The 24,142-nt window shown below is 37.3% G+C and overlaps 1 protein-coding gene across 1 annotated transcript in view; it reads right to left on the bottom strand.

The window, feature by feature from the left end:
• Positions 1-6,703: 6,703 nt before the first annotated feature.
• The window catches only part of SLCO4C1 (solute carrier organic anion transporter family member 4C1), a 34,052-nt gene continuing 16,613 nt past the window's right edge, over positions 6,704-24,142 (bottom strand). The window contains exons 6-13 of the mRNA XM_014951496.1: positions 23,531-23,646; positions 23,033-23,177; positions 20,920-21,115; positions 16,023-16,176; positions 12,313-12,500; positions 10,245-10,309; positions 8,893-9,030; positions 6,704-7,566 (exon numbers count right to left, since the gene is read on the bottom strand). Of these exons, the coding sequence (XP_014806982.1) occupies positions 7,442-7,566; positions 8,893-9,030; positions 10,245-10,309; positions 12,313-12,500; positions 16,023-16,176; positions 20,920-21,115; positions 23,033-23,177; positions 23,531-23,646 (1,127 nt within the window). The 3' untranslated portion in view covers positions 6,704-7,441. The remainder of the gene's footprint in view (positions 7,567-8,892; positions 9,031-10,244; positions 10,310-12,312; positions 12,501-16,022; positions 16,177-20,919; positions 21,116-23,032; positions 23,178-23,530; positions 23,647-24,142) is intronic.

The raw sequence follows: 24,142 nt of genomic DNA, 5'->3' as shown, positions 1-24,142 counted from the left end.
GAAAACTTCCGTTGTGTTAGTCAATATCCTTCCAGTCTGACTGCTCACTGGCAACTGTGCAAAGGACTTCAGAGTCTGCATGGGAGACCAAGTAACAACATACAAAAAACACTTGAGTAGCTTCTTAGACTGACTGGGCTAAGATATTTAGTTCTCTTCAATGCTTTAATGCCTAACTCTCACTATTTCATTAGACTTAGGTAATTTTTAAACTTAGCAAAGCTGAGGCACTTGTAAGTCCTCTTCATATACGTAGCCTCAAATCTTTGAAAAATAAAATGCTAAACAAAATATCTATTTAATTATTCTCTGGACTGTAGCTTCAGTATTCAGAAATGTCCAATGTGCTTCAGCTTATTAATAAAGACGGTAAGAAAACAAAGACTGATCTTTGTAATAGAGCAATAAAAAATAAACCTAACTCCAGAAAGCTCTGAGGTAGACTTTCCATAACAGCTCAAGTATTCGAGAAAACAGTAGTGCCCCAAAAGTTTGTAATCAATCCTACTAATAAATGCAGGAAGATCCATAAAGTAGGTGAAATTTATTTATACAGAAAGTGAACTAATTAATTAATAACAGGTTTCACAATTGTTTTTAGTAGCTTTGTCCTTCCCATAGGCTTCATGGTTTAAATGAGATCACGTTTGTCTGAAGGCACGAACACGACGTGAAAATCATTTCATGGTAGAAGCCACTGTCTCAGCTCAGAGCTGCTTATATCCCTTTCCTTACAGATATTTATGCATTGGCTCGGCTTGAAATCTATGGATATTTTGAGGGATTTAAGTTAAATATTTGTACACAGAGTGGTAGGATCAAACATTAGGCAAGACCTTTTCCACCTGTTCCAGTGAACAGGGTGTGCAAAAGACAGTTCTTCAATAGTAAGTGCTAAGCAATGGTAAAAATGGTACTTTTATATAATCAGAGCTCGGTTTGAATTAAAACTAAGTGAATTTGAAATTTGTGTTATCTTTTTTAAGCATAAAAATAATTGCCTGGATTGCTCTCAGTATTGGTTACTGCATGTTTAAACCAGAAAATTTCATTTTGGTATCTACTTCTTAGGGAAGTATTGCAAGAATAAAGTTGCTTTTTACAGGGTTCTTAAAATTCTTTTTTTCTGGGGAAACAATCAGAGTAAGACAAGAGCAGAGAGGTATATAGTCACACAAGAAAGTAAACAAAAACTATATCTAAGTGAAAGGAAGGCAATGGGGTTTACAGAATCAAGGGGTCTATCAGAAAGAAGCTGATCCATGAGCTTGGATCAACTAAGATAGTTTTCCCATGGACTTCTCCTACATCCTCAGCACAGCTCCCAGCCTTCCCAGTGCTGTCTCACTGCACATCTACGAGCAAAGGTTTCTCCTCGAGATCTACATGCAATCGCCTGGCTGACCTCTAACAGTAAAAAAAAAGACAGATGGCTGAGTTAAAACTCTCCTTAGTGGATGGCACAAAGCTATCCATTCTGACAAAGTCTGATGAACTTTTCTGGCAGTTTCACATATTTGTATCTTCTGTGTCTGTCAAATTTGGTACAGATTCACCCTCAGCTAGAAACTTCTCAAGAAGGACACAGAACAAATCTTAACCAAGCAGAGGACTGACAAGAATAAGTCACATTTGTCTTGTATTCTTAGGAAGTCAGGTTAAAGAGATTCCTCATCACAGTGTTGTTCCAAATGATGGGGCACCCAAAGAAAAGCAGAGCCATGCTCAAGAGGATTTTGTTGAAAAATCAAAGCCAGCTAGCTGGAAAGGAAACATGGGCATATCACCTGGTAAGCAAAAATCACAAAAATTAGAATAGTATATGTACATGGAAGACACAGCCTTACAAGAGGTTAAATCATTTTTACAGCATCAGAAAGCTAAACTTCTTTAAATTGCATATAATGTATTGGTGCTTTTTTCTAGCTATCCTACCACATATTGTAATGTGGACACAGTATCTGACTTGTTTCCAGGAGGTTATGCCCCCACGCAAACAACCACTGTACCTCCTTGTGTTCCCAGAGGAACAAATATCTGATTTACAAAGCATTTCAATTGAAGGTCGTTCACTTTGACCAAAATGAAATACAATAGCAATGTAATCTTTTCCATCTCCTGTATGAATTTCCTTCCATGTGTCACATTTTCATCCCTCATTTCTTTTGTCTCATTTCATGCCTCCTGTGATAGCTGTTTTAGTATGTTTATGTGCCAATATCATGCTGGAACTGCTTCAGTTCACTCATTGCAGGTAATTCCTTCAGTGTCTTGGAGCCTGACAGTTTGCTATTCTAAAGAATGGCAACAGATGCCTGAGAAAAGCAAAGAACAAAGGTGGAGATGTGGATTTGCATTAATTGGCAGGCTTTTCCTGATCTACGAAACCACTCTCTACATCCAGCCAATTAAAACATGACAAGTGAGAGATTTGTAAAAGATGACGAGGTAGGAAAAAACGTTCTGAAAGGCACTAATTTTCTCTCTCCAGCTTGCATTTGTCATAGCTCAGTCATTTCTTAAAGGTTTATAGGTTACCAAATCCTTTCAATTTTGTAACACCGTCTTCCTCCAGCCGTATATATGGTCAGTGCATCAAATATTCAACGATTATCTTGCAATTTTTCTAAGCACTTTCATTCCCTTTAAATACATAGCAAAACCTTCACTGTCTTCAGACCAACTGAATCTACTTCATTATTTTGTTTTTATTTTCAAACAAGTTAAATATTTCCTCACTTTGCTCCTTTAAAGACAACCTCCAAGCCAAATACCAGGGGAAAAACAGGTGTCAAGTTAGCCTAGCCATTATTAGAAGTTCCTGAATAATTTGGAAGGAATGGTGACCTCCATACTGTACTTGGATTTTATATTCCTGGTTCATATTCCACCTCTGCTCAAGAGCCCCAATTCATGTTAAAAATTCACATATCCAATATGAATGTTTAAAGATTAATAATGATGTGAAAAAACTTTATACGTGCCCCTGGGGCTCCCATTTTGTGCATTTACTAAGGTATTCTGTAGACTGGCGAGGATGGGTTGTTTTATAAACAGTTACCAGCACTCACACAGATTTTGAAACAGGAGTAGGCAGGCCAAATTCATACCGACTCCTCTGTATAGCAGACTCACTCTTCTGGGTATATTTATCATGAGAGCAGCACACAAATAATGTATTCCAGCTTTTTTACATCATTTATTACTGAGATATAAGATTAACTGGCTGCCTCTGTAATTTTGTAAAGCTTCTCTAATCTAACACTGACGTTGTGGCCTGGGGATTTCTGTCTCTGGGGAAAAAGAAAGACAAGAATAAAGTCACTGCCACTGCAAAAAACAGAAATCAAGCAGACAAAAAACACCAGTCACTCTTCCATTAGCAGAGTATCTTTGCAAAAGCTGCATATTTTCTGCTCTGCACTCCAAAGACCCATAATGTCTACAAAAAAAAATATCTGACTTGTTAGCAGAAACAGAGCCATCTGCTGGCAAAAAAACTAAAATACCATACCCACACAACCTAAAAAACATTCTGCAGCCCTCCTGAGGTTCCCGTGTTTCTGTCCATAATGTATCAGTAGACACGCTTGGGTCTGCTCTGTTTACAACCAACCCATTTCAGATCATTTTGTTCAGATGCCTCTAATCATGTGCAAACAAACTCTGCAGGCAAGGTATATATACCAAATACTTCACACTTCTAAGTAACAATACGTTTGGAAGCCACACGCAAAATAGAATGCAGATCTTCCCCTTTCTCAGTATTCATGAAGCTAGGAAGAATGTTCTCTTGCCATTGCAGTGAATTTTGGCATTAAGCTACCCACTTTAGAGAAGTGTTCCAATAGAAAGAATTAGTTTATTTTAACAGCGGCTCCAGTTTCCACTCTCCAAACAGAGCTTCAGATTACTTTATCATCCTTCCTCTGTACAACAGAGAGATACGCAGTCCTGACTTTCAGATAAAAGAACACAAAACAACAAAGAAAGTTTAGATAAGAATTTTAATTCTCAACTGTAATAGCTAATTACTGTCACTCCCTTTTTAAGGCTCCTGGAATCCTACAGATTTAGCAATCAGAAGCTCCAATAAAGTTTTGAAGACTTTATTTGTGCTAGCCATACAGAGAAATATACTTAGGTTTAGAAGCTTACTTCTGGTTCCTGAATGAAAACTTAAACTCAACTACAATGTTTAGTTGGACAGCTTCATTTGCATCAGGATTTGTTTCTGAAAATAATCATGCTAGTTAGAAAATGCAACTTTCAAAAAGTTTTAAATCATCTTTGCTTTGGACAATACTCAAGATTCTTCTTAAACCTCTAGTCTGTAGTAGTTAATATGACCTAAAAGATACAAGTCCATGAATTTAGCAGTCCAAACAGTAGTTCACAGAGCATATAGAAATCACAGAATACTGTCAACCACTGTCTGAAATGTTTTATCAAGGTTAGTATTTTCATGCTAGTATCACCCAATGAGACACACATCAGAGTATTAGTTGCTAAGTGTTGTTTAAAATGAGATACAAACTGATTTTGAAAAAAAATAATCCAAAAACAAAACCCAAAAAAGAAACCAAAAACACTGTGTAAGAACACATAGGTCTTCCCTTGCAAGAATCCTTAGAGAAGTTACATATCATACAGTGAATAGTACAAAGGCCACACTGAGGAGCACCTCACAGAAACACAGAACCATTTACGTTCGAAGGGACCACTTGAGATCATCTAGTCCAACTATCCTGCTCGATGAACCTCAGACAGAATAGGTTGTTCAGGATCATGTCAGGTTTCAACCATCTTCAAAAATGGTGACTCCACGACTCCTCAGGCAGTATGTTCCAATGCTTGACCAGCTCCACAGTTGAAAAAAAAAATAAAATAACAGTTCTTGTGTTCAGAGGGAACTTCATGGTCAGCTTGTCCACCATGAAACCAAGGGCCTTCTCTGGAGAGATGCTTTCCAGTTGGGTGGCCCCCTGCATTTTACCAGCGCCTGGGGTTATTTGTCCCTGGGTGCAGGTCTTTTCACTTCCCCTCAAACTTCATAAGGTTCCTGTTTGCCCATTTGACCATCTTGTCAAGGTCCCTCTGGGTGGCAGCAAAACCATCTCTTCTACCAGCCGCTCCTCCAGAGCACGCAGAGTCGATCCCATCATTCAGGTCATTAACAAAGAGGGGGGACTGGGGCTGGACTGGCCCCAGTATCAATCTACAGCGTACAGCACTATTGACTTGACTCAAAGTGGACTTCGTGCTTTGACCTTCTGGGCCCAGTCATTCAGGCAGTTTTTAAGTCACCCTCCCTGTCCAAATACTTAACACACACTTGTTCAGCTTGTCTGTGATGTTCACCTTTGCTAAATAAAACCTTTGACGCAACACCTACTCGCCCTCCGCTATCTATTCCTGTATCTATTAACGTAACACTTCAACACCACCAGGTAAATGGGTAAAGTTACTCAGTTCTAAATATTCAGTCGCTTTTCTAATCATTGTGCTGCTCCTCCTAAACTAACAATGGTAATCTTTAGCAAGTCATAGGCTAGATTATAAATTGCAACATCCTTCGGCATTAACAGCAATTTTACACCCTGGCAATACTTCCTTCCTCCTCCACCCAAATAACCACTCCAGTGCAACTAAGAGTGCTGATAACTTCCTCAGGAGAGGAAGCTCCTGTTGCTCTGCCCCACAAGTTCTGTAATCCGCGCAATCATCTTCAGCAGCAGAAACTGTACACTATGATCTCACAGCCTAGGACAGAACAAGAGAAGCAAGTTCACCAGTTCACCTGTCACCAGACCGCATGTCTTTACTATGATTAAGTGATTTTCTATACCCTACACAACCCATGCTAGAGCTGGAAACCAAATTAGACCATATTCCCAAACTTTATGGAAGTGTTTAGTTCTTTCAAGGGAAGTTACCCATCTTGCTATAAATCCATTTATCAGGAACCTATGTTATCAGGAGACATTCAGATAAACGGTGCAAGCATAAATTCATAATTTTCATAAAATAGTGCAAGCATAAACTTGTAATTCATAAATTGTATCTGCCCCTTTCCTTCTCCACCGGAAGAGCCATGCAGTCTCATGCTTTCGGGAGGTATAGTCTATTTTGCTTCATTTCCTGAATAGTTCTTTCTAAACAGTTATAGAGGATCTTCTTCCTGAGTTGTGTATTTAACCCCTACCTAGTTTAACAGCGACATTTAAAGAATTAGATGAGACATGACCCATACACCATAATCCTCTGCTGCAGCACTTGTTTGAAAATCTTGGTAGAGTAGATGTGTAGTGTCCACGTAACCAGATGAAAAAGGCACACATAGCTACAGAAGAGGGACAGGCATAGCCAGTGCAACAGAAAGGAACTTTACATTAAGTAAAGCAAGTGCAGAGGATATCTTGTGCTTAGTCAATATTGACTGGAAATTTTTAATATCTCAGTAGCAGGCAAATATAGTTTAATATCTGGTTAGAGTGGGTAACTTCTATAGCACATCAGTTGTGCTATATAAATATGGCTTTAATAGCATGCAGTGTAAAAGTCAAAAGCAACAACTGAAGCTGTATTTTTATACTTTTGATGCTTGTATACATACTCTTCACTAGCTTTCAGCATTGTGGGTTTTTTGGAGTTGAGAAGCCTAGAACTCAGTCACTTCAAAATGACACAGCATACACAGAAGCAGTAAGAAAATAGGTTTTATTTTCAAGTTTTATAGAAAAATGTTAACAATACTTAAAGAAAGCAACTAGAGAGCCACTTTCTATATGTATCCCAGATAGAAACTCAGGCACTTAATTTAACAAATATTTTGCTGTTACAAACCCAGCTATCCTGTAATAACTATTTATATTTTTCTACAAATACTAAAAAGTGAACTTATGCCATTAAGATAACATGTAAAAATATTTTTAAAACATGTCCATACTTGCACATTCCCATGTGTATCTACAGTCAAAATCCCCAAATAAGGCACTAGCCCAGATTATGTGCACATTAAAATAAGTCCATTTTAAACATCCACAGTTCCCTTTAATATACCAAGTTAATTGTTTTCTCCCACTACAGTCTCACTTCAGAATTACTTTAGGCAGGGGGAAATGGGGTTCACAGTCAGCCCCGTTCAGCTCATGGTTTTTTTGATCAGAGTATTCCACCTTGTCACACTTAAGTTATAAACAGACAATGAAGATTAGACTGCAAATTTAAGTGTCATGTATTTGGATATACAAAATGGATTACTAAAAAGTATGTTTAGCAAGTTGGAGAACATGACACACATTCACAAATATTTTAAATTTTTGAAGAATTGAATATGATCTTTTATATTTAGGTAATGGCATACAAGAACCTTGGTACCAGTGTCATAACAGTGCTTATTCTTATTGGCTCTTTCAAAAGCCCCCAATATACTCAAGATTTATGTGTGTACAGAAGATACCATTTCTGAATCCTTTTGTGACACGGCTGCACTTGCTGGTGGAGGCTTATACAAATATACTGCCATGACAACAAAGATGATCGTAATGATTTTGCAAGCAGCACCTAAATGCAAAGAACAGAAGAGTCCTTGTTTCAGCCACCTTCAATAGTAGTCAAGAGCACTTCAGTCATTTACAAAGTTTCACATGGTGAATTACACTGTAAGACTTTTACACTGAAATTGACAGCATTTGTTTATTTTACATGAACTGCGAAGGGTAGATAAAGGCAGTCCTACCAACTGACTTCAGACCCCTCATCTGCCTGCAGTTCCTGCTTGCAGCAGCTATTGCCATTACATCAGTTCTGTATTTCTTCACCCCATTCTAGCCTGCAGTGCAAGTCTTCCTTATTTCTTGCTTCAGTACTGTTCTAAATTGCATCAATGCTCTCTTTGCCATAAACTAAAACTCCCCACATACAAACCTGTTAAGTATTGTCTCCTCACCTAACTTAAAAGGATGCTTCATTTACTCATCACTGGTACATAGTGTTGTCTGTGCAACTTGGGGCTGCAAGGAGCTGGGGGAAAGGAGGGATTGCATTTTATCCCAAATATGCCTGAGATACTGAAATCTGAAGTTGTGGCTCCTGCTTTTTCAGTTTCAAGATTAGATGTTAGCAGTTCAGTTTATGCACTGCAAGTATCACAGTTGCTAGAAGACAGGACAACAGCAGATACCACAGATGCAAACTCAGCCTGCCTTTACCCTCCCCCCCCCCCCCTGAGATACTGAAATCTGAAGTTGTGGCTCCTGCTTTTTCAGTTTCAAGATTAGATGTTAGCAGTTCAGTTTATGCACTGCAAGTATCACAGTTGCTAGAAGACAGGACAACAGCAGATACCACAGATGCAAACTCAGCCTGCCTTTCCCCCCCCCCCCCCCCCGACATACATCTGTCACATGCTTGAAAGGAACAGATTGCTCAACAAGTTGGGAAAATTCACAGATATTTTCAAGATGTCAATATTAGTTTTGGGAAAAGAACTGGAATACGACAAGAGGAAGAAAGTTCCTCAGACCTTAAGCTGCTAACAGACCAAGCCAGCTAAGACAGAAATGTGTGCCAGTCCCTTAAAATTCAGTAAGCCAAGTGTGACAATGAAGAAAGACTGAAGAGTAAAAATATTTTGTATTGTTGTTAGTAAAAAAAGTTTTCTAGGTCATTTTTTAAGAGCCATTAATGTCATCTTGCTCCTTCCATGATATTTTGCTTTTCATTATTTATGAAAAAGATAAAGTTTTTTTTTTAAAAAAAAAAAACAACAAACCACTGCTGCTAAAAGCTAAGAGTTTAAGGTTCTATTTTAAAGCAATTCCCATTTAGCAGTCAAGGTCAGTGTATCTATTACCTTGTACAGGAACTTAATATGAAGAAGTCACTTACTTATGCCCATCAGCAGATAAGCCATTCTTTCATTGTCATAAACCCAACAGGCTCCTTTAGTTTTACATTCATCAATATCCCACAGAGCACAACTGTTGTCTATAGCAACACCAAACAAAATTGGTCCAGGAATAGTACCTAAAAAACACAGTAACACATTAGAATGTTTGAGTTGCTTGGAAGAGCCTTACCTGGTCTTGGTGCATATAGTGAAATGCCATGCTAGAGAGGAAGATAAAATGGGAGAGCTGCACACTGAGCATAGTATTTTAATCAAAATCATATTACATAGCAAGTGTGCCTCTTCCATTCCTCTCAATTAATAGCCAGGATGTACATGGTGTCAGCTAATTCTTTATACAGCTCTCAATTTATCAAGCAAGATGTTTGTTCAAAATCTTGAGCTTCTCATAACTTCCCTGGTTTTCATTGGAAAAGAAAAATGTGATTAATGCCCTTGGGGGGGGCAAGGGGGAATCAGCTAATCAAGGAAGCTGGAGTTCAACTGAAAGAAGAAAATTCCCTTTTCTCAGATTGTATACACTACCTTGTACCGAATGCAGAAAACTAAAATATTGTGTTAATAAGTTCAACTACATGTTTTTTCTGTCCCTCAGACGTAGTCAAACTTCTAGGAAAAATTTCATGTAAAGTAAGTAGCATTTTATTATTCCTGTGTAAAATTTCTTAGATTTGTGTGATATTTGTTACAACAGTGCTTTATAAAAGGCACAAGTGTTTTGCATCCAGGTATAACCAATTTTATAATGAACCCTCTGTATGTCTGCCTGACCTACTCAAGGCCTAAACGGTTCTTGAGCTCACGTGCAGCAGCTCTTCTGTCTAGGACCCCTGTGTGACACCTCAAGTCTACAGCTAAGTATTTGGTTGGTAGTAACACTGCTAGTTGCTGCCTTTCTACTGCCCGTACTGACTGTAGCTGAAGAGCTCTCCTATCCTCTGCTCCACAATGATGTCAAGATTTAAGACTCTGCTGCAGATATCTTCTGGAACTTGAGATATCAACTACAAGAAGCTGTTTTCTATTGCATCACTTTTTCTTAACTTTCAGAACAGGCCTCCTTCTGGGGAAAGTGACAGCAGGTGCTTTTTGCCAAATGTATTTTGTTCATGCCGATAAGAACAAGAATGGTTAAAATGAGTACACATGCACTATTTAAAGAGGAATTTGAATCCAGATGGTATCTGCCTTACAACAAGTGGATTCTATAAGCCAGTGACAGGCTGCCTCAAGCTCCTCTGAAAGTTTCTGAATACATTATTTTTAAGTCTAGAAAAACATCAAATGAGAAGATTACTTAGAGGCAAGTGTTTCAACAAGAAAGTCATACCCAGTAGTCGTAGAAACACTGACTGTACTCCAAGAGCAAATGAGCGCTGTTTATCTGGCACGCACCTGTAAACAAGATTTGCAATTTAAGACTTGGTAAACAAGTTTTAACCACTCCATTTCTCTGCTTTGTCCCTCAGTGAATATGTTTTGTCTTAACATACTGTTTTAACCTGTTAATTGCAGAGGGTTTTAGAAATCCAGTGTGCAGAACAAGTAATCAAACAATTTCAAGAGATGTTTTGATAAAAGATAGAGGCAACTCCAACAGCTTATCAAGGAATTTTAGATTGAGCTAGTTTAACAAAACAGTGTAAGTAAAAAGCTAGCTTACCAGCAGCACCATGATATACCACTGAACATTTTTTCCACAGAATAACCAAGGATTTAAGGACAGTGCTAGGATGCAATCCTGAGCTACTGTTTAAAGAAGCAATACATGAATTGAGACTAGGCTTTGGCACAGCACAAGGTGTTGTATTTAACCTTTTCATATAGTCACCTGACTTTAAAATTAATCGGTTCCAGCCTATACTATACAAGTCAGTATACTGATTTAATAACTTGCAGGATTTACCTCCTTGCCTCCTACCCTCCTTTCAGATATTTCTCCAGCAACAAACTTTATCTTGACAGTGTCTTAAAGATACCACCATAAAGATTAAACACAACCTAACTTAATTTATGCAATTTAGTTGCAGCACTGTTTTCTTCAATAAACTGTATCATCAAAGCACTGTCAGTGCTAAAAAGGGAGTTACTCATTCTGGAGAATATATGAGGATTAGCCATAGAAAAACATCCAAGATGAGGAATTATCAGCAGTCACTGCTAGGATCCCCTTACCCATCAAGGCAAGTAGAGGAAGGAGAAATTAGTTTTGCATAGTATAAGTGGTTATTTCTACCACTAGAACACTGTTACGAACACATGGGTCTACACTTGAAGTTTCACAAAATAGACCCACTGAAAATGTCTCAGAATATACTGTAGCAACTTATCTCACATCTAACTATTTAAATTATAGGTTTTGCAGATTTAAACTGCTCTACAGTCCTCTCTTCCACAAAAATTCTCTCACCATTTCAATTGAAGTGTACAAGGAATCAAAATTCTAAGTGTTATTGCTTAGAATTATCTAAATAAAACTATGGCAGTTCAGTTTTGAAGATAATGCAACACTTCACATTATTCTGCTCCCACACTAATATGACAAGCTGTGAATTCCAGATTTATACCAATCCTGAACAGGTGGCTGCTACAAAGCACTGTTGCAGCCTACCATGCCTAGAAGGCTGAAGAGCGAGCATCTAACCACACCCTCCCCAAACATCATGTTATAGTGCACGTATACCTATGCATCATGAATGTTTTCTCTAACAGTATTAGAGGTACAATACAGATTTCAACATAAAGTGAAACAGCTCTACTTTCAGAATAAGGACTGTGCACCAATGGAAAAAAAAAGATATTTAGCTTTCATGCATTTGAAAGACTGTCAAACCACTGGTTAACAACCACATACACAGTCACATTTTATATTAACAACTACCACACATACAACATCAGTATCATACTAAAGGTAGTCTACAGTTCTTGGCAGACTACAATTTTGCAAGTCAGAACTCTGAACTGAGACAGGAATCAAAGGTTGAGAATATAAGACCAAGTGCTATTTTGTTCCTTTCTTAGTACAATTTGAAATGTTGCTATTCCCAATACACAGGCTAGTTGAGTACTTTCTTCATCTGAGCACATGGCACATTTATTCCTTCTTGCTTTGACTAAAACAGTCTTGAGTGCTCCCATCAAAGAGGGGGTTTGCTACAAGTAGGAAAGTTTTTTGTTTGGCTTTTTTTTAATAGATTCAAACAGTATCTACTAACCAAATTTAATTAGAGAGTGAACACTGGTATGACTGTCATCTGGTTCAAATAACACCTGCTTAACCACACAGAGTACTACAACAGGAAATCCCTTGCTCAGGGGTGTAAGTCTATTCCAAAGCAAAACAAATCACTGATCTGAGTTTTCAAAAGCATCACCTATTTCTCAGCCAAAAAACGTACCTCAGAATGGCCACAGTTGTTGGAGTAACAGCCATAAATGTAAAAACAACAGTAAAAAAGAAGAAGATCAGGAATAAAGGTAAAACTTTGCATTGTGTTGGACATTTCCCAGCAACAGCTTCATATATAAAGTCTTCTGAACCATTTTCTCTTTTTGGTTTCCCAATACAGGAACAGTTGTGGTAAGCCTACAAATAATTTATAAAACAAAAATTTAGCTCAAAGAATGACACTAATATGGCAGATGGTCATTGGGTCTACATCACACTGAATATAAGAATAAATCCTGACAGTCCATTTCCTGATGATCATATGACATTGTAACCCTGATTTTTAAAACTGGTTCACCAGAACTTTACTGATCCAGCTCAGAGCAGAAGTTACTTTTGGTTATTTTTTGGTTTTCTTTATCTAAAAAGATAGTGACAGTCTCCATTTTGTGAGCAGCATTTTTTTTTAGGTACAAGCATAAAAAAAAGCTTTAAAGAAGATTTGAGTTAGAGGCATAACCAGTTGCAGTACATAATACTATACAAAGCCACCAACAAAGGCAAGCTTTGAAATGCCAGCTTTTTGCACTCAAATCTTATTACAAATCAGTGAAGATAACACCAGTTACTGTATACAATTAAGAAAGGGCAAACCACCATGTTCAAATAAAATTTTTTTATATCCAAAATTAGATAAAAAAAATTTGAGAATGTCCTTTTCAAGCAAATCACCTATTTGAAAATGGTGAAAAAACACAATGGAGGGTATGAAGGGTTGGACAAAGGGAGGAAATTTCCCTTTTCTCTTTCCCCATATAAAAGTGGGTTAATTTGGAGAGTGGAACTTCTGAACAAAGGGCAGCTAAAAGCTGCTGGTCCCTTAGAGCAGAAGATAGCTTACATCATTCTCAAATGTCATTTCTCCAATACTGAAATAAGCTAATGTTAACTGTTACCTAGTTTATTAACCAAGACTGCTGATTATTTCTGTACAATTTAAAAGTTATACTCTGAAGAACTTTAACTGTCTTGACTATTAAAAACTGTTACTTGAACTGGGTTCGTTCTTCAGATCCACAGCTACTTGTGACACTAATTCCCCAAGCCTTATTCTTCAAACTTAGATAATACATATCCAGTTACAACAGTAGCACAACAAACTGGAAACCACAGCAGTTCACATTCTTCAGAAATGCTGGCAAGTCCCAGATCACTTAGCTTGACAGCCTCAGCGATAAACAGGCTGGTTTTTGTACTTGGCTGTATTGACAGGGAGAGAGGTGAGCTCTACTCTTAAGACTTAAACAGGAAAGAACAGAAACAACACTGTCCTGCTTTTGTAAGCAGGTGAAGAAGTGGAATAGCTTTATGCTCTTCATTTAAATCCACCGAAGTTTGTTTTCAAAGGGAAATATATCAGTGAGGTGTGAAGATTTCACAGCAAGAAGTCTGCCATATTTTCTTCTAGATAATACCTCTCATTTACCATTGTTGTGTCCTGATACAAAAAGTCCCCAGAGGCACCCTCTGTTTGAGCTTGCCTACCTCTGGGATCTTTCTACACTCCTCCTGCATTCCTGCTCCAGAGTTTGTTGTTCTAGTGGAGATAAGCACAGAAACTCTTCCAGTTCTGGGATGCTTGATAATAACTAGCCACTTTCATGGCACACCACTCCTACATCAGGGGCAACTAACATTTGAGGTTTGCAAACTCACAGAAGCAGGTTCCCATGCATACAATAATCATTACCTTGTGCTTATAAGACTGTAGTTTAATGTCAAGGCAGGTACTGCTTCCTACTTTTCTGATTGTCAACTCTAATGTTCAGGTTTAATGTATTTTCAGCATTAGAAAGTTCAGTAGAAATAAAGAAGACTGACCAATAAACCCCTGTGATGGAAGAAAGCTCAGAGAAGATGGGAAAGGGTGATATGCCCACAAAGCTCACCGAACAATGCAGTCTGTGAGTGACAACAGCTGCTGCATAGAAAGCTATGTAGAAAAACAGCTGTGCCAGTGGAGTGGATCAAGTAGTGGTGTGTTTCGCTCTCATTCACTGAGAGTGTGAATGTCTCCCTAAGTTAACCAGATCAGCACTGGGCTGGTAGGGGGGAGTGCAGCTGAGCTCAACACAGACAATAGAAAGCCAGACAACTAGCAGAAGAACTTCTAAGAAAGCAATGGGCTTGAGCATGCTTCATATGATGTAGGCCTTCCCAACAACTGGAGGGGCCTGGCATTGTGACAGTGAGCATGTTATAGAGATCAATAGTGGGATCACACTAGTATTGTGACTGAATTGTGTATTGCAATTGCTTTATCTTGCTAAGTATAGCTTACCAGGAAAGAACAGAAACAACACTGTCCTGCTTTTGTAAGCAGGTGAAGAAGTGGAATAGCTTTATGCTCTTCATTTAAATCCACCGAAGTTTGTTTTCAAAGGGAAATATATCAGTGAGGTGTGAAGATTTCACAGCAAGAAGTCTGCCATATTTTCTTCTAGATAATACCTCTCATTTACCATTGTTGTGTCCTGATACAAAAAGTCCCCAGAGGCACCCTCTGTTTGAGCTTGCCTACCTCTGGGATCTTTCTACACTCCTCCTGCATTCCTGCTCCAGAGTTTGTTGTTCTAGTGGAGATAAGCACAGAAACTCTTCCAGTTCTGGGATGCTTGATAATAACTAGCCACTTTCATGGCACACCACTCCTACATCAGGGGCAACTAACATTTGAGGTTTGCAAACTCACAGAAGCAGGTTCCCATGCATACAATAATCATTACCTTGTGCTTATAAGACTGTAGTTTAATGTCAAGGCAGGTACTGCTTCCTACTTTTCTGATTGTCAACTCTAATGTTCAGGTTTAATGTATTTTCAGCATTAGAAAGTTCAGTAGAAATAAAGAAGACTGACCAATAAACCCCTGTGATGGAAGAAAGCTCAGAGAAGATGGGAAAGGGTGATATGCCCACAAAGCTCACCGAACAATGCAGTCTGTGAGTGACAACAGCTGCTGCATAGAAAGCTATGTAGAAAAACAGCTGTGCCAGTGGAGTGGATCAAGTAGTGGTGTGTTTCGCTCTCATTCACTGAGAGTGTGAATGTCTCCCTAAGTTAACCAGATCAGCACTGGGCTGGTAGGGGGGAGTGCAGCTGAGCTCAACACAGACAATAGAAAGCCAGACAACTAGCAGAAGAACTTCTAAGAAAGCAATGGGCTTGAGCATGCTTCATATGATGTAGGCCTTCCCAACAACTGGAGGGGCCTGGCATTGTGACAGTGAGCATGTTATAGAGATCAATAGTGGGATCACACTAGTATTGTGACTGAATTGTGTATTGCAATTGCTTTATCTTGCTAAGTATAGCTTACATTTGTATTGTGTTTTCAGTATATTTTGTATCACTAAGTCAGAAGTTCTGCATAACATCAACTGTCATCAAGTAAGTAAATTTTATATTAAGCACTACACCCTCCACAAGTGGAATATGTAAAAGCACTTGGTCAGAGAGTATCAGACTTTGACATACACAAACATTCATCCTACTTCGACATTTGTTTCCAATCCACACCTATTTTTCTTGTAGTAACTACCACTTAGATTCAGAAATACTGTGATTTCCTGTCATACTCAGGAAAGAATGCTTGTGATATAGAACACGTTCTGGAGGAAACCAGAACAGACTACGTCAGCTATCCATGTATCATGAAGTACCTTTTTCTTGTTGTCGAAAATATATGATGAACATCCTGCAAAACAGGGAGAAAAGTACTGGATTTCATCTCTGCCACAAACTGGGTAGTACATGAAGCGCAAACATCCGCAGTTAGCATTGCATGGCGCTGTCAAGTTATGTAGCATGCCTGTTCTGAAAGGTAAAAGTTAATAGGCTTTTAATTTAAAAACACCAGATATGTAAATAAGTAATGCAGTATTTATAGGATAATAAATCTCAAATATTCAATTCTGGTGATTTATGCACTTAATTTTTTGAAAATAAGCAATGTTCTTAGTAGTTACAATTCTAGAGGGAATTTCCATTTAGTAGCCTATACCTAGCTATTTTGTGCTATAATTCCTTCCATAGATTACTCTTCCAATTTCCACTCACAAAACAGATTACTAAATTCTGCATCTCAACACAATTCTTTTCTTGTGTCATGTCCTCCCTCCCACACACTTCTACATTTGAATTTGTTCAATTTACAGTTTTAAGAAAAAAGCAACAAGATTAAAAGCAGTATTTGGTGCTGTTTATTCTCCTGATCATATTCCAAGGTTTTTTCCCTGTTTTGGATTCAAATCCAGTTGCAAACAGGATTTGCATATACTGCATTTTTCCTATTTTTAACACTGTTATACAGACACCTAGATTGTTCCAGCACTAACATGCTAAATATAGAGTGCCATCACATACAAAATCTTATCACACTCAAAAGGACCTTAAAGTGTTTCTTTGGCTGATGAAGAACAGTTTAATTTAACTCTTGCTTACAATAACTCCTCTCAATTTAGGCATTTACTTCCAGTATAAGCCATAGTATGGTTGTATTTGAAACAGTCCCACTATATTATTAGTATGAAAAATCATTTTGGGATGCAGGGGTACCTTCTTAAGATATAACTGGAGAGAATAAAAATACCCTTTGATGGTTTTAGTAGTAATGGATTAATAAGTAAAGAAGATTCACAGATAAAGAATTCAGTCATCTGAAACCAGGATACTGACACTGCCAGTAGTTTAAGTATTGTACTGTAAACTGAAAGTTCCAGATTCATTATCTAAAAGGCCAGTTTCTTCAAGAGAATTGAAAATGGTCACAAATACTAAGAGGAGAAATAAAACATTTGGAAATTAAGCTGATAAGTTAACACAGAACTCAAACTGCACATGGAGTATTAGGGACATCATAACTACCTATATACCTCATTTAGTAGAGTTTAACCGTAGTACAACCAAGTTGCTAATTATTTCAGTCTCCCTAAATAGCAGAATCAAATTTAGTTTGCTCTGGCTTAAAGCACTACAGTGGAACATAAGCAAATTCACTAATATAGTGCCTTGTTAGCCTTTGAGGCATGTCAAACCTAGAAGTATTTAATCACTTCAGTGCAACATTTGTCCTGTTAACACATGCAAAAAACGTCTCTCTTCCCTTACCTACAGAGAAGGGCTGAACCTTTAGTTATGGATAGTCAGAGAAAAAAATACTAGAACACAGTTTAATGTACATAGGTTCTATATGGCATGGAACTTCTTGTTCTAGCATCACTTTTCTAAGGAAGCCTAAGAGATGATGGCCTTTAAAAGCTCTACAGGTTGGGTATCCTTTCACACTAAAAGGAGTTCCAGAGACTTGTGGGAATGAACAGAACTACAGAAATAGTCACTGCATTTCTGTTCCTGCAACTTTTCAAGGAAATATTGGGCAGAAGAATTCTTCGAAGTGTTAAATAGATGGAGTAAACCACACTAGCACTGCTTACAGCCTAATTTAGTAATAAACAGAGCTGCTACAAACAATATACTTTGTTTGTTATCATATAAGCTCAACAGTGATCCTATACTCATGTGATTCTGGTACTAAACTTGCAAAAAGCTTTCCCCTACATACACCCCAACCTCCAGACTATTTTTCAATAGAAAGAGAATGCTTGCCATGAAGGATTTCTTCAAAATCTCCACAAAAATGAATCTGCAATTTCCAAGTTAACTTGCAGATTATTTTCATAACTTATTTTTTCAGAAGCATTTATGCAATAGCATATGCAGGAGTCAGACACTTGGCTATTTTTCCAGAAGCTTATAAGTTTGTTAAAGCTACTACTACATATTTTAGTTGCTTATTCCTCCATGGAAAGCAGTTTCAGAACTGGTATCATATTGGTGCCACTAGTTATTCTGATGCAGGTCACATTTATAGTCCAGCATGTAAGAATGAATTAGATAAAACTAAAACATTTTTTATAATGGATATTGAGCAGAGAAATTTATTTCAGGATTGGTTAACTCCAAATTGCTGTAGAGAAGAGGTCTTCAGCAACAGTTAAGCTACATAACTGCTGAACTTACACAGAAATACTAAAATACAAGTTAACTGTATTTAACTTAGGATGAAAATCAATTCAGCTGTACCTTTTGGCAGCTGCTCATTATCAAAGGATGTGCTATAGAAATACAGATAGATTCACATACTATTATCTATACAACCTCTTCAGTATTCAATTGCTACATGCAGATTCTTTTGCTCAATATGTAACTAGATTTTCTGCAACCAAAGCCTACATCCTAGTTTTTACAGTTCTGGAATATCCACAGAAATATTACAGCTAGCTATTTTCAGACAATGTAGCAGAGCCATGCTTTAAGTGTAGAATGTCAACAGTGGCCTTTGAATCTACTGTCAATGGTACAGCAAGTTGTAAAGATGGAACTGGAATGAGCAGTAACTTGGGCTTTAAGACTTTTTTCCCCCTTGTGCCCTGTCCCTCCCTCTCCCCATGCTCCCAGTCACCACTGTATGAAATGTATTTATTTTGTATGCCTTCTGGAAATGGCAATACAAATGAATTGTTAAGGTATCATAGCATTAAATCTCCACTCTGTTAAAGAACTGGAAGCCTGACTGCCTTCAATCACTACTGCCTCCAAGCCTTCTGAGTATCTGTCCCATTAACCTAAGGTTATCTATTTTACTATTTTCACATTTACCTACGTAAGAGACCTGAATAATATGTGGTTAGTCTCTCATGCCAGTCTTTGCATTTTGGGAAACTTTTGTAATATTTGTCAGTTATATTTATGTCAATGATTCCATTAAAGGACCTACAAAAATGAGTAGCCTTGATATTCCATGATATTTAGGCATTTAGTTGCCTCCATGAGTAAGATGTGATTTTTCTTGTGTTCTATTTTTATACATAGTCAGTCAAAAAGCACGATAAATATCAAGTGAAGAAACCATATAAGCCTGTTGATTAGATGTTAATCATTTTTTCCTAGAATTATTACCAACTTGCATGTACATTAGAGGTAACAAAACCAATTTCAACTCCTGCCCATCTTCTGCATTTCCATGATGCACCTCATGCTATTGTGTCAGTGAAGTACAAAGATCCTCTTCTCCACCCTATTTAAGTTCAAAAGTCTTTTTATGCATTGGAACATAAGCTACACAATCTCTTTTTGTACAAGATAGTGCTACCAAACCATTTTCTAAATAAAGGGGGGTTTGGGGAAAACAATCAAGAAGTATTGGTAAATTATTCACTCAGTTGCACAGCATGCTGTTCATGCTTACAATTTTTTCAAATGGCAGCCAGAAGTCCCTAGCTACCAGACTACTAGAGTTATTTTGCACAACAGCATCTGGCTCTTTGGCAGATCCTCAAACAGCTGGAGCTGCCTCTGGCTCCGTCAATTCACGACAGAGTAACCAACCACTTGAGAGCACAGTTTTGACACAGCTAACTGCCTTCCTCCTGCTTTTAAACACTACTCATGCTACAGAAACATACTATTTAAAACTACAACAATTGAAACACTATAATCTTATAGTTAATTCCTTAATAAGGCATCATTGGGCATTTTATACAACATAGTACCTATGGAGGTTATTTGACTGCATACATTGAATGTTGACATTTTAAAAGCAGACCTAGAAATCCATCTTTTAAAGAATACTTGTCCTTGCACATATTTATCTTTAATCTTGTTTCATTTTTACTTTCACTTTCGCAAGTTTTTTTCCCCCATTATCATACTGGTCTCCCAAGTAAGCTTTATTCACAGCAGAAGGAGGAGCATTCATCCAAGAATTATTACAATTACTAAAAACATCTAAAAGCAAGTGACAGACTGCATTCTCATTAGGTGTGAGAATTCTGTTGTTTAAGGGAAAGAAAAATATATATTGTTTAAGAGAATTCTTGCTTACACATTAGCCAAAAATATTTTTAATTATGTTTCTGTTACTGTTACTGCCCCCCCCCCCCTTTTATTCTTCAACTTGGGTCACTGAGCTATGCTCCCTTCACATTAAATTTCTATCGCTATCCATCATTTTACCAGGAAAAAGGAAAGCCTTCTTCATAAATGGAGGCTAGATGTGCTAGAATCTGATGCTACAATAACGTCTTCATTTTTCTAGGGGAAAATCTGCAATCAGTTTAAGTTGCAGTGCACTTCAGTGCTCTCTAATGAAATTGTTGTATGTGGCAGACTCCTTCCAGGAACAAACTGCCCAGACTGTCAACAGCTAGTTAACAAAACACGAAACAGCCAGTTGAAAAGACACGCTACTTCTGCAGAGATACAAAATTAGCTGTAGTCAATACCATGGCTACTACACCTACAATGGTTACAGAAGCTGGGATTTTTTTTGTTGAATAGGACCAGGCTGCTCAGAACATTTTGCAGGCAATGTATCATTACATTTTCTTAATTGTCTATTATATAAAGATTCCAACAACAAGGTTTTAAGAGTTCCATAAAACATTTCAGTTCCATACATCAAGGCAAGATATGACATTTTTAAAGGTTTTGCATTCTATGATGTAGCTTATTCTAAACATTAACACCAAACCCAAGAGTGCATTAAAATATATTTACCCATTATATGTTTCAGAGACACCTGCGAAAGGTTCATTCCCACATTTAGCATATAAAAACACTGTGTTTAATAGTAGGGCCACTGAACAAGTGCCTATCATGAACTTGATTATGCTTTTGCAATCCATTGTGCACTTGGAAATCAAGATGCCACTTATGATTTGGCCTAGTGCTGCTGCTGGAATTAATACAAGCCCTAGAGGAAAACAAGACACCAGCAATTACACAAAAATGCAAGATATAACTAGTGAAGCAATTTAGAGTGCAATTTTATGCTAACAAAAAAAGTCACAACAGTTACCTGTATCTTAAGACACAGTCCATGTGATGTAATTTTCAAACCATCCAGCCAGACTCTGACAGCATGATTAATTTATTCTACCCTTATATTATCTCTAGCCTTTCCAGGAGTTCAACTTGACAGCATAACTTATAGTTGTGTGAAACTCAAGTTCAACACCACAAAACTAGATCACTTAGGAATACTACATACTGGACAGGAATCTCTGAACACCAGAGATTTTCCACTTCATGAAAATAGTGCTCTTTCATGAAAAGTGTTCTTTCATTGTTTCAGTGGTTTTTTTATATGCCCCTGTCCTTTATTATTAACAAGTTCATAACACAAATGTATAAGAGAACATAATTACTATTATACAAGACATAAGACAAGATATAATAAGGCATCTACAGAAAGATTAAAGAGAAGTCTAGATCAGTGGGTCACTTTTGCTGTCATAGTCCATAATAATCTTCTTCGCGCTATTAGGACTCCAGATACATAACTGAGAATTTTTATATGGCTGATCTATAATACAACACAGAACTCAGTGTAACTTGTACTGACCTGAGAAACCTAATTTTAAAGACAGTTCAGGTACCATAGCAGACCTGCACAGGCCTCAGACACCTATAGTCAAAGCTAATTTAAATAGCTAACGTGGTCACTGGTAACACTTAAGACTAGCTAGCTCAACATTAGTTCAGGTACAACTAGCTTTCAACATTAGTGTAGGCATTTCTTAGTATCAATATTTTTAACACAAATGAAAATAAATTCAGACAAAAGAGGAATAGTCTTCCACTCCACTGCTGATTACTGTTTAACAGTTAAGGATGTATCCCAATTTATTTTTATGTAAAACTTACAGTAACTTTGTTTTGAAGCAATGATGTCTGAATATTGATAGAACTACCTAGTATTTTCCAGGGGAGCAAGCCATTCAGAAAGTCTGCCCCAAACATATTTCTGTTGAAGAAAGAGCACTTCAACTAGCATATGTTTATTATATTGCAGCACTATATGGCTGAATTAATTTAGCAAGACTCATTCCAGAAATACTAAGTCTGCCATATTGCAAGCATCTGTTGGCCTATCTGCCTTGATCTCGTTGCTGTTCTTCAGAAGTAATTCTATCAGAATTAATTATGTGACCCTACCTAGTGCAGCTCTTCCATCAGATTTCTTCTATTTGTTTCTCCAACACTTAACTTTTCATAGCTTTCCCCTGTTGTACCTATTACTGCTGCGTATCTGATAATACGAGTAAGTGATAGTAAGCCAGCCGTATAAGCAGTTACACAATAGTTCTATAATATATCCTGATTAGTCATTTTATTGTAAGCTACCTCACTGTAATGCTATGGTGGAATTGAAGGAAAGGCCAAGTCAACCCCTTAACTTGTGGTAAGCACTGCTTTTTTTCCAGCTGCTCTTCATCTTGCTTCCTTTACTAGGGACTAAGGCTTAATGCTCCTTCAGCTGATTTAAAATGAGGAAGACTAAATGTTTTTATCCAAGAATAAGAAAGGAATAAGTTACAGTTTCAGCAGTACACAAGATTTTCATTCTACTTGGATATGAGTATCAAGTCTTTTGAACCTACAGACAAGTAGATGAATTGATGAATTAAGTGCCAGGGTTTTCATGGGGCAGGCAAGAATAATATAAAAATACTACTTCTGCTGTGAAAACTGCATTTCATACAAGTATATTCAGAAATACCTCGGACAAACACAAGACACCTATATAAGCTTCCACCTATAATGTTAATAAGGTGTGCAGCACAATATATTTAAGGTTTAAAAACGAAACACCATCAATGAAAATTACCTCCAAGAATTGCTGAAAAACTTGACGTCTTTCCAAACTGGTTTTCTATAAACTTTGGTAGAAATGTGGCAAAGCCAGTGGCAACTAAAGCTTCTGAAGAACTGGCTACTATTAGGCTCATAAGCACTGGATTCTTCAGCAGTATCTATGGCGAGAAATTAGTGTAACCCTCCAGAAATTACTTCATTGTAGTAGCATGTAAACTAGAAATCCCATCTTAAACTAGAAGTCCTAATTTAAAGCAGATATCCTCATGTGGAACTTCACTAATACACTTTTCTTGCTTTAAGAATCTTAAGCATGAACAAAATGAATACGCATTAAATTATCAGTAGCACTAGAACACTTTCCAATCACAACACAATAAAGAAGCAAATTTAAGGAAAAAAACAAAACAATTTTTAAAGATAAAGTAATTAACTTTTTAAACACTCATATTACCTGAAAAATAATTTCTTTTCTCAGAATGTATGTTTCAGTAAATTCAAGATTCCTTACCAGGAGAGCCATGGGAAAGTCTTTAAAGCTTTTTCCAATATTCTTGGTCTCAACAAGTGCCTCACTGCCATCATTATGGGTTTCAGAGATTTTTTCAGCCTGTATTTTTGCAGTTCCTACAAATAGGCATATTTACTGACAATAAAAACATTGAATACCTGTATTCTTATATTTAAAGTCAGAAAAATTTTCAAAATAGGTGTTTCCTTTCCTTGTGAAAACCAGCTCAGACACTGTAAGTAATCTTAAATATTTTATTGGTAAAGATCCATAAAAAGATCAATAATGTATTGCTGCAGAAAGAAGAATTTGGCTGAAAGCATCATGCTTCCTTGGAAGGCCTTTGCTGTAAAAAGATATTATCAGGGATATCCCAAGAATTTCAGACTAGCCTGAAGCCCATTCAATTTTTTTTTTTAAATCAGCTACAGATTCTCCCCAGTTCCCTACTTCATTTTTCCTTTTCCTCTATCATTTCTATTTCCGGATAAGCATAGTAAGATCACTTAAACAGTCTCCCAAGGGACTCCAAGATAATATCTTTCTGAACAGAAATCACATTAATCACATTTTTATTCTTATAAAAAGAGCATTATTCTTTTTATAAGACTG

This window comes from Calidris pugnax, unplaced genomic scaffold (assembly GCF_001431845.1).
Source record: "Calidris pugnax isolate Ruff unplaced genomic scaffold, ASM143184v1 scaffold148, whole genome shotgun sequence".
Classification (NCBI taxonomy): Eukaryota; Metazoa; Chordata; class Aves; order Charadriiformes; family Scolopacidae; genus Calidris; species Calidris pugnax.
The sequence above is the reverse complement of the archived record's forward strand: the minus strand, read 5'-3'. Positions and strand labels throughout refer to the sequence as shown.